The sequence below is a fragment of the Rhamphochromis longiceps genome, linkage group LG4 (genome assembly GCF_057381845.1).
Source record: "Rhamphochromis longiceps isolate RC_006_pf linkage group LG4, R_longiceps_female_GT1.1, whole genome shotgun sequence".
In the NCBI taxonomy this organism is placed as follows: Eukaryota; Metazoa; Chordata; class Actinopteri; order Cichliformes; family Cichlidae; genus Rhamphochromis; species Rhamphochromis longiceps.
In genome coordinates, this window is record NC_140560.1 from 18,588,997 (window position 1) to 18,601,003 (window position 12,007).

The window sequence follows — 12,007 nt, forward strand, 5'->3', positions numbered from 1 at the left end:
AAAACCCCCTCAGTGCCTAAACAGTTATAACATGAAGCCACCAGAGGAGGAGCCCTCAGACAACTGATGAATTTAAGATATTACATTAATCAAGTGATTTTATCATGTAACTCAATGTGAGTTACATAATGCTAGAAGAATGACTGATGTGAAAATACGTGAGTCAGTAGATATTCCTTTATTATATTTCACTTTGACATCTACAAACTAAAACTCTGCACAGATACTTTGGGGCTACTGTGTTTACCTCTGATTGTTATTAAATAAGCAAACTCAGAATATGTCTGAGGGTGTTTTTATTGTTGTTGTTATTGTTTACTAGCTGTCAGAAATCCCATTTAAAGATAATTTTAACAGACTTTGCACTGTTTAGAAAACAGGTTAAATAACATAGTTAAGACTAAAATTATTGACATTTTAACAAGTTTATTGTACCTTTGCTGTTACACCCTATCTTGATTGTGATGATCCATTTATAAGCAGTATGTTTGTCACTGTTATGTTGTCATGTTATATTACAGTCATAGCTGGACTGGCCATCGGGCATACCGGGCATTTGCTGGCGATTTTTTGTTTTTATGGGCCGATGGATTTTTTTTTTTAGGAAGGGTATATATAATGAAAGGTGTTGGATTGGCCAATTGGTCATGATCGACTCTGGGCTGGACCAATTACAGCCGAGGAGGCTGGATGCACCCTCCCCCTTGTTTAGCAATCACGTGATTTTCGCGCATTGCATGCCGGGAACTCGTGGCAAAACAATTCAAGTACCGCATCAAATGCATTTGCAGCACCGCAAAACGTTCATTCTCCGGTTCCAATACCTTCTTGTTTTTTCTTTGCCGCACAAAAAAGGAATGTACTAAACAAAAGGAGAACAATGCCGTACAAAGACAGACTCGACGAAAAGACAAAGAAAAGATACGAGGAAAAAATCCAAGGAGTGAAAGTGTCAGACCCTTACGAGCACACAGAGTGGACAAAAGACGTCAGTGTGCTGCCCAACTTTCACCACGCTCAGATTTATAATCATACGGTTCTTGGAGTGAGTGCATGCACTCTTGAAGTTTAGTAACTTCAGGTCACTGCAACAAGCCCAGGTACAGTTTACCGATGGATGGGTACAGGACCTTGAAATGCACCGTGTAGAACGAAAGACCATCGTACGAACAAAGGTAAGTTTACCAGTCTCACAAATCGTTGTCATAAATACACATTCGTTAACCGTTTATTAATATAACCTTTGAGCTCAACGGTAATTAATTAGTAGTGGAAATAATTTCTGGTAGCATTACAGAAATGTAGCAATGACAATAATATTGTATGTTGTAATCGTACTGGACAATTAGTGATAGAAAACAACTGTTTTATCCTGTGAATAAAAGTATATGGTTTTGTCAATGTACCATGGTAATAACAGAAGCGAAACGCAATATTGTGTCAGGACAATTCACTATTTATGCACAATAAATAAAGGAGCATAGCGCGACAATTTCTGTTCAGCGCAAGACTTGCTTGTAACCTATATCACCAATTATGTTAAGAAAAATGACGTATTAACTACTACAAAACTCTGACCTTTGTGGGAATGCTTGGAGCAGACTAACATGTGAGCTGAAGTGTTCTGAGACGTTATATTTGGTATATCCAGACCATCCGTCGGCTCTTACTTCGGAAACATGGCTTAAAAAAATTCTCTTCAACAACGTAATCCGATAAAAAAAAACAAAGATCTCTTTACCCGTCGGCTTCCCGTGGCTGTCATGCGACCGGCTATTGCAGTTAATAATACAACAGCTTCTTGCCATTTTTTGGGGTTTTTTTTTTATCGCTGTGTAACTGAGTTTAATTGAACGCCTGCGTGCGCTAGTACCTCTTGCCACAAGTTCCCAGAATCCTTTGCGGTTTTACCCCTGAATGACGTCACATTTTCAATCTTTATCCTGGTGGGCCGGTCTGTAGTCAAAATGCCCGGGCCGATTTTTTGTCCCAGTCCAGCCCTGATTACAGTTCAAACAAGTGTGTATCACATGCCTGTAGTGTGAAGTGGAAGTCTAGTTGTGTAATTATGCAATATTGAGAAAATATAGATGTTTGTTTAAAGAACAGTTTTTGTTTCTTGTTTTGGCGCTTTTAACATTTTAGATATTTTTAGTAAAATTTTAAAGATTTTCAAAATGCACATATCATTGACAGTCGCTGAGAGCAGGTTAACCAGCGAATATTTATAAGAGTAATTTGATTAAATGACAAACAGTTTAAACTGTTTAAATCTAAACATAAAAATAAACACTGTGTGATAAATTAAGATCTGATAACTGTAAAGATTTCAGGAACTGAAAATATAACTTTATTGCATGCAACCAATGTACATATTTTTTCATGTTCTTGATAACTTGATAGCAGAGGATTTTATTGTTTATTACTGTGCTGGAGACTCACAGCGTCACAGGAGTGAGAAACACCATTTTCTCACAGAAGTTACAGAGATTACATTTAACTCATCAACATACTGGACGATTCAGAAAAGCTGCTTTACTGGAAGATTGTTTTTGTGAAGACTGTCTTCTCCAGTTTTACATTAAATATTTTGTCTGTCCATGTGTACATGCAAATGTGACTATTTTCATCGGCCTTGTCTAAACAGAGTTTTTAAGGAATGAAAAACACATCAAACTTTATATTTGTGTTATAAATAATATTTTTATTGGAATTATCTCCATTTTTAAATTGTTAATACTGATTGCCACAGTGTGATCTCTTATAATCTATGTGTAAAGCAAACGTCCTGACACTCTGCTATAAAGACTTGAAATCATGGTGTCAGTTAAAGCATAAGAAAAGTTCTCATCAGATTATCTTGAGTACCAAAATGTTCTCTGTGGCTCTGCTGCTCCTGCTGGCTGCTGGATCCTGTGGGTCTCACTGGAAAAAATCACTGACAGAATGATCACAACAAACTGACTGTTGCTGTTACATAAAACATGTTTTCTCTACAGGTGTGAAGTGTGAGCAGCTGACACAGCCAGCCTCTGTAAATGTGCAGCCAGGTCAGCATCTGACCATCACCTGTCAGGTGTCTTATTCTTTTAGCAGCTATTGGACAGCTTGGATCAGACAGCCTGCAGGGAAAGGACTGGAGTGGATTGGGGTGAAAAGTACTGGGAGCTCTCACTACAAAGATTCACTAAAGAGCAAGTTCAGCATTGACTTGGACACTTCAAGCAACACAGTGACTGTAAATGGACAGAATATAGAGCCTGAAGACACTGCTGTATTACTGTGCCAGAGAGTCACAGTAACACATAACATCAGCAGACCTGAACAAAAGCCCCTCACTGCATGCACACATTTGAAACATGAAGCCACCGGAGAAGGAGCTCCAAGACCAATAATGAATTGAAGGGTCTATTTACTCAAAACAAAAAAAGAAAAAAAATTGGAAATTCCTTATTGTGTTGCTATTCTTGATCGAGGTAGTCGTAGCAACAAACATTTTATTTATTTTGTTTTATTATTTGTTATGAAAAACAAATTTTACAATCTAATGATACAGTAATTTTCTTTTCCTTCAGATTCAATGCAATACAAAAACAGAATAGAAAAATGATTCAAAAGAATCTGTGCTATTTTATATAAATGCAAACTGTGTTCTGTTATGTTGTGTATTTATGGAGTCTGCAGCAGAGAGACCCTACAGTAAATGGACAGAATATTCAGCCCGAATACACTGCTGTGTATTACAGGGCCACAGTCACATTCACAGAAAGAAAAATCTCTAAGACTCTAATAAATTCCTGTTGTTTCTGTTTATTTTTTAAAACTCCTTAGCAAGAACCTTTTTGTGAGTTTGTAAGTATCGATAAAGCTCTGAAATAAAAGGCCTGTACATGAAACTGAATTCACTGATCAATGTTGTTATAAACTGATTAATTTATGACATAAAATACTTTTGTTAAAAAAATATTTTGGTTTGCGAGCTTGTATTTATTTATTATATTGTACACTTTAATCTATAAACCAATAAGTTGTGCAAAGTACTTGTTTATATACAGAGATATAGAACATAACATTTACATGTACATTAAATATTATAACATTTTTTTAAATAACAAAAAGTGTTTTTTTCTTTCAATTTTATTAGCAATCAAATCAGACTTTGTCATGTTGTATGGATTCAACGTACAGAGTCAAGCAAGGTCGTAACTACTGAAGTTCTCCTCTTCCTCTAATATTGATGTCTGCACTGTAGACTGGGCAGAGACAAATGGCTTAAACAATGATCAGAAATTATATTTGGCTTGCTTTTCTCATTCTTATTCCAGCAGCCAAAAGGCAAAGAGGCAGAGTTCACCCTGGAGAGGTCAATAATCTGTCACGGGGCAAGTTGTAATTCTCCTTTTAAAATTCAGGTTTTGATGAATGAAATACCCTTCAACCTCAGAGTTATTTTTTAAGATTGTTTTTGTTTTTCTTCTTTTAAAAATGTTAAAAACACAGTCTCTATTAGTGCTTGAACAATCAATGTATCTCTAATCATGTATCAGCGTCCATCTGTATGCAAAGTAAGCTCCCCCACAGACTTGATATAATGCTGCAGGTTGCAAAAGAAGAATAGAAGCTCCTGGAAGATCACCTTCAGCACCAACATGTTCTCTGTAGCTCTGCTGCTGCTGCTGGCTGCTGGATCCTGTGAGTCTTACTGAACACAAACACTGACAGCATGAAAACTACACACTTTTAATTTGACTGCATTCAATGCGTTTTTTTCCACAGGTGTAAACTGTGAGCAGCTGACACAGTCACCCTCTGTTATACTGCAGCCAGGTCAGCGCCTGACCATCACCTGTCAGGTCTCTTATTCTCTTGGCTCCTGGACAGCTTGGATCAGACAGCCTGCAGGGAAAGGACTGGAGTGGATTGGGATGAAAGGTACTGGGAGCTCTTACTATAAAGATTCACTAAAGAGCAAGTTCAGCATTGACTTGGACACATCAAGCAAGACAGTGACTGTAAATGGTCAGAACATGCAGCCTGAAGACTCTGCTGTGTATTACTGTGCCAGAGTCTCACAGTAACACAAACTGTTAAGACCCCTGAACAAAAACCTCTCAGGGCCTGAACAACTGTAGCATGAAGCCACCAGAGGAGGAGCTCTAAGACCATGAATGAATTTAAGATGTTTTTCTAAGAAACTTACTCTTGTTGTGGTCTCATAACTGTTTAAATATGGTGGGTTTAAATGATGAGTAACAAACACTTGAATAAAATAATTGGGTGAACAAAACTTAAAGACTCCTTGTCTTTACTTCTGTTATTCAAGGTAATCAATAATTAATCAATGCTCAGATATAATGTGAGATTATAGCAACAGCTACGGTTTAGTCCAATAACATCACATAAAGTGCATTAAGCAGCCATTTTATTAGGTGTTTTAGAAACTGCTGATCTGCCATGAATGGTCTGAAAAAGAGAAAATATTCAGTGAGTGGCAGGAGAAAAGGCCTCGCTGATGTCAGAGGTCAGAGGAAAATTTCCAGACATCTTTGAGCCGAAATCAACAGTAACTCAAATAACCACTCAATACAACCAAGATATGCAGAAGAACATCTGAACCTTTCAGCAGATGAGCAACAGCAGAAGATTTGTTGCAGTTAAACCTGTTCTGAGAACATCTGTTTATATTTGCTTTAAATTGAAGAGCAATTTCACTGCTGCTGTTGACTGTGTGTTATTGTATATACTCTCTCATACATATTTGAAAATAGTTTGAAGTAATTTGACTGAAAACATTAAAAATGCTGGACAGGAAAGTGAGAGCTCTAGAGTTCTAACTGATAAAAGTACAGCTGTTTTGATGAGTTGTGCGAGCAGTATGAACAGAAACAAAAGGAGTGTGTCTAAAAGCACTCTGATGTTACTTCTACTAATAAAGAGTATTGAGAATGTTTTTGTTCTTTTCTGGGTCAAATGCGACTGTTATCTGTTCAGATGGATTTTAGATCTATGATTTTGGGTCAAACAAAGGAAATCTGCATCTGTAAGGAATATTAAGCAGTGTGCGAGTCATGTCTGAGTGTGCGTACACAAATACAGCTTTGTGTACGTAGCTGAATGTTTAGTGAAAATTATAAATAAAAAAAACAAATGAAAATAAGATCATGTAGTTTTATTTCATATTTAAAAAAAATGTTTAAAGAGACGTAGCCACATAAAAATAAATTAAAAATAACTGGTATAACTGGGTACAGTATTCTGTGTTTGTCTGATATCAGACAAACACTGAAAAACAATCTCTCAGAAGAGATCCTTGATCTTAAGGTTTTTATTTTCTCGTTAAGCCAGCTTATTAAAAATTTTATGAATGGTTGACCTGAGGAAAAAGTATAGTTTCTGCAGTCAGAAGGTTGGCCTGAATAATTCAAAATGTGGAGTGTTGACTTGAAGGAGAGGATGTGTGTTTGTCTTTGAGGAGGAGGAGCTGATGCAAACTATGATCTCTACCATGTTTAAAGACATGATGCAGAATATAAGACAGGGAATACATGATTAACCACCACTGTACACGGAGCAGAGACAAATGGCCTTGGCAATGAATCATCCGATGTTTATGGTTGTTTTTCTGATCCTTTCAATTTACTGGGCTGGTAAGGAAAGTGCAGTCGTTTTATTAACATTGTTGTGAAAGTGAAATGATATGCTTGGAAAACAGTCACTAATTATTCTTGTTTGTCTGCAGGTACTGAGAGCCAAACACTGACAGAGTCTGAATCAGTGGTTAAAAGGCCTGGAGACTCCCACAGACTGACCTGTACATACTCAGGGTTTGGTGGTGATATTCATGCTGCTTGGATCAGACAGGCTGCTGGAAAAGGACTAGAATGGATTGCTTGGATCTACTCTGATGGTAGTGACATCTCCTACTCTCAGTCAGTCAGAGGCCGGTTTACCATCTCCAGAGACAACAGCAGAAAGCAGCTGTATCTGCAGATGAACAGCCTGACAACTGAGGATTCAGCTGTTTATTATTGTGCTGGAGAGTCACAGTGACACAAGAGGAAGAAACGCTGTACAAAAACTCAGCACATCAAACCAAGTTAGAAAAACAAAACAATGCTCAGTTTGCTTTCTGCAGTTCACTTTGAAAAATTATTAAAGATCAGCGCACCGAAAGAAAGAAATAATACGGGATTATCAGGACCTCATATCATTAAATATTGTATCTTGTGTGTGCTCATTTGATCTATGTTATTTTATAACATAATAATAATAATATAATCAGAACTAATGTTGGGAGTTACAATTTTCTTTTGCATACACCAAAACATTTTTAGAACTGCCAGTTTTAAAATTTGAATTTGAAATTTGTCAGCAAACTTCCTCACTCACTGTTATATTTATCCTAAACAAGTGTTGTTAAACCTAAATAAATTCTCCCTGTTCACTGAAACATTTATTAATGATTTCTTGATAAATGTTCAATCATCCAGGTTAGGAAATCCCCAAAAGTTGTTTCTGTTCATCTGGACGTAACATTTTCAGTGGGAGAAACTCATCAGAGTGACATCTTCAGTCTCAGCTGACTGCAGGTTTTCCCAACCTTATAAACAGTACATTTGCACAATGACTCAAACTAGCACCACTGATAAACAATGAGCTCTGAGATCAGTTTCTTCATCATTTATATGGAAATAGTCATTCACTTTGACCAACAACCACTGACCAAAGACCATGGATGAGTGACGAAACGTTTGTCATCCATGGTCCACTGAAAACGCAATGTCCAGATGAACAGAATCAACTTTTTGGGATTTATAATGATTAATCATTATTTATTAATGTCAGAGGTCAGACTATTTACACCGTTTTAACAGATATGTAGATCAAAATCAGGTAGACATTTTGTAATAACAGAAACTTATTATGGGACCTTGGTCAAAGTTTGAATGGTATGAACAGTTTATAAGGGTTTAAACTAATATTTACTTGAACATTTTATAGCATATTAGAATAATTCATTTCTGTTTCCTGTGGAATTGATGCAAAAGCCTGATTTATTTCTTTTCTACTTATCTGACTTCAGTAAAGTTGACAGCGAGTTAAGGACATGCAGTTTAACAGTATGGACTACAGGACAGGACTGCTGCTGTTAACTATCTGCTGGGCTGGTGGTTAAGAATACGTAGCCACATAAATATCAATAATGTTAAAGATCCATGCTACATATTTTCTGAAATCAAAAGTGTTGTTTTTATTTAAAAATAAAATCAAACTCAGTCATACTGTGCGAGTTTAATTACAGGACTTTGTTTTATCACATCCAGTGATTCTTTTCCTTCTCCCTTTTAGGAGAAAGTGAATGATTAATCTTAATGATATTTTATACTGGGACTGTCAAGCAGTGTGTCTGTAGTGCTGTTAGGTTTTCTTTGCAAATCCTTACAGCACTTGGGTGATACAGTGTGTGTGTACTAATACCCTGCTCCAGTCCTGCTGCTGGTGAGCCCGATGGTTGTTCCTTACTCACACTCACCTAAGAGGAGGCTCATAGGTCTACATGTTTCCAATAGGATAGCAACTCAGTTGGATTTGTTTAAGTTTTGATACATTTCTGTTTTAACACTCAAATTCTTAACCCCTTAATGCCCAGTGTATCATATTCGATTCATACAGTTTTTGTGTTTTTGTGTTTTTGAGACATCTACGTCATCAGTGCGTTTCCTCCCCCAAATAAAAATCTAAATAAATTTCACATTTTAAAGCAAAAAACTGCACAAAACAACGCTGGATGTAGCAAATATGATACAAAATAAAATTCATATGTTTTTTTTAAATATATTTATTTTTTTATTGCAAATTCTGTAGTCATGAATGCAAAGTTTCTTTTTGTGTTGAAACTATGACGTCTCTTACTGTGATAGTCATCAAACCTGTAGTTTCCTGTGTGCCCAGGTGTCACTGTTGCAACAAAGGTTCACAGTTCTCCTGCTTCTTTCAGTTTTAACTCTGGACCAAAACACTCGGATGTAACAGAAAACGTCCATCTAACTTCTCAGTGTGGGATTTCTTGGAGGCGAAAGTAATTGATCATCAATCACCAGCCACAGAGAGCTTTCACTTCATATATATTTCAAACTTTTGCATCTGAAATCCAAATGATCTTACTTAGCTAATGTACTTTAAGATTTTGTTTATTTATTTACAGGACAATGAAAAAATGAAAATACTGCAAATGGACTTAAATATATGATATTCAGTAACTGAACTTAACTAGTTGCTTTTGTCGTAGATTTTTGTGTTAATAAAGTCTGCAACCAGTTGTGGTGAAGCTATTTTATTACTGCATGCAGCAGAGCAAACACACACATCAAAACATCACGGTTATACAGTCATAAGAGCTCTAACCTTGGGGCGTCACAGTGTCCCTTTTATAACATCACACAAACTCTCTGTATGTCTCACCCAGGCTGCTGCTGGACAGGGAAGACTCCCACTATCATTTCCCAGATGCTGGCCTTCCTGAGAGTTCATCATTCTGAGTGATAGTGAAACATCCTTAGGCTTTGCTAAGCTGTTTTTCAGCAGGTCATACTGACACATACACATACTTCATGTAAGCAAACAAAGGTTATGCAAAAATCCTACAGTGAAGTTATAAACACCTAAATGTAAATGTGAGGGTTAACTAGATTTTTCCCCATTACACTTTCCAGAGCAAATTTAAGTATTGAAATAAGTTGTGAAAAAAGGTATTATGACCTTTTAATTAGTTAGGAAACATGGTATTTTATTAGTTATTTAGGCAACTATCAGTTAGTTTGACTGGCTTGAAGTTGTGTTTTTCATGTCCGGAAATGATTTTATTTCTCTTTGGCTTCACCAGTTTGTTAAAAGGAACTTTAAGGGCTCTTTATGGCACTGTTGTGCCCTTGAAACCAAGATTTCCAGTAGCTACTGCTGCACATAAATGGTTTACAGCTGAGTCCCCATATTACACACAAGTGCTGCAGTAGAAATAATGAATTACAGGGACTGGATCCATATAATGCACACAAATACTATCAGCATGTTGCCAGTGGAACATAAATTTTGGGTCATATACAACACAGCACATACCTCTTTCTATGTAAAGGAGTGGCTTGGCTGCTAAATGCTTAAATCCTGCCATTAGTAGTCACACAAAAACTTGGGCAACTTTCTTTGAATACTTCTGAGTTTGAGATCTTAAAAAAAGACCTTTGGTATGAAACAAGTCTTTTGATGTAATTCAAGTTTTAATATTTGAAAATTTATGTATTATAAAGTAAAAATAAACTATAATCAAAAACAAGAAAATGATACTTTTCTGTTTTTTCAAGTTTTTACTTTGAGAAAACTGGTATTTGTCAGTGAGGAGGAGGAGTCGATGCAAATCCAATTTTTCAGTTCATTTATATATGTTGAAGAGTAAGTGTGGTGACTCAATCTAATAGACAAGCTTTTGACTGGACAACAACTTTCACGACTTTAACAATGATCACATCTGTTTATTTAGTTATTTTACAGATACTATGTTGTTTCTTGGCTGGTAAGGACACATTTTGTTGAACATTTAAACTGACAAAACAAAAAGTGATTGAACTAAAAAGTTAACATTTCTTTAGGTACTGAAGGTCAAACGCTGACTGAGTCTGAACCAGTGGTTAAAAGGCCCGGAGACTCCCACAGACTGACCTGTACATACTCAGGGTTCAGTAGTGATTATGCTACTGCTTGGATCAGACAGGCTGCTGGAAAAGGACTGGAGTGGATTGCTTATGTCAGCAGTGGCAGTAGCAGCATCTACTACTCTCAGTCAGTCAGAGGCCGGTTTACCATCTCCAGAGACAACAGCAGAAAGCAGGTGTATCTGCAGATGAACAGTCTGACGACTGAGGATTCTGCTGTTTATTATTGTGCTCGAGAGCCACAGTGACACAAGAGGAAGCAACGCTGTACAAAAACTCAGCCAAGTCAGAATTTGCTTTCATGTCCAGCACATTAAAAACAACAACAACAACAAAGATCAAACAGCTTCATCAAGAACTTTGAAGATTAATTCTGTTTTCCTATTTTTAAGTGGAAATTTTTAAATTAATTTTGTATGATTGTGTTAAAAGTTTTAAAGAAGTCATAAAAAAATCCTCTGAAAACTGTTAGTCTTTTAAAAGTTTCTTTTTTCTATTTTATACATCCGTCGGTATGCAAAATAAACTTCCTTCCAGACTAACATAAAGACTTTATTTAATACACTTGGTTGCAACAGAAGGAGATTAGCTCCCTGTAGAAAACTGTAGCTCTGCTGCTGGATGCTGTGAGTCTCATTGAGCACAAACACTGACAGCATGGACACTACACATGGTTACTTGTATTAGAACTGTGTTTAGCATGACCTAAACAAAAACACACATAAAATGTGCTTGAACAGTTATACCATGAAATCACCAGAGGGAGAGCTCTAAGACCATGAATGAATTGTAGATTGTTTTTATGATATCATCTTATGTGACTTTTAGTGTCTTTTGTGTTCATGATATCGTCAGTTTAAATTATGCCCCATGAATTAAAACGTTATAGCACGAAACCACCAAAAAGAGGAGGAGACTGCAAAACTGCTAATGTCACTTGATATATACAGCAGCACAAAACACAAAGACTCAACATACACTCTGCAGACTGAACAACAACAACAACAACTGTTACAATGATCAGACCTTTTTATTTAATATTTTTTCTTTTTCTGTTTTATTTCTTGGCTGGTAAGGACAAACAAATTAATTGTAAAAATAAAACTATGTGAGGAAAATTTTATTACACTAATGAAATCTTAACACTTTTAGGTACTGAAGGTCAAACACTGACTGAGTCTGAATCAGTGGTCAAAAGGCCTGGAGACTCCCACACACTGACCTGTACATACTCAGGACTTGGCGGTGATATTGCTGCAGCTTGGGTCAGACAGGCTGCTGGAAAACGTCAGGAATGGATT

The 12,007-nt window shown here is 36.5% G+C and overlaps 1 long non-coding RNA gene and 1 gene segment (V, D, J or C); both read left to right on the forward strand.

Annotated features, from left to right (window-relative positions):
- LOC146671418 (uncharacterized) overlaps positions 1–12,007 on the forward strand; it is a 56,059-nt gene that overhangs the window by 5,103 nt on the left and 38,949 nt on the right. The gene's annotated exons all lie outside the window — the stretch shown is intronic.
- On the forward strand, positions 4,202–5,265 carry LOC146671419 (immunoglobulin heavy variable 4-28-like). The segment is given in 2 exon segments: positions 4,202–4,692; positions 4,777–5,265. Coding segments are annotated over 2 exon segments (345 nt in total).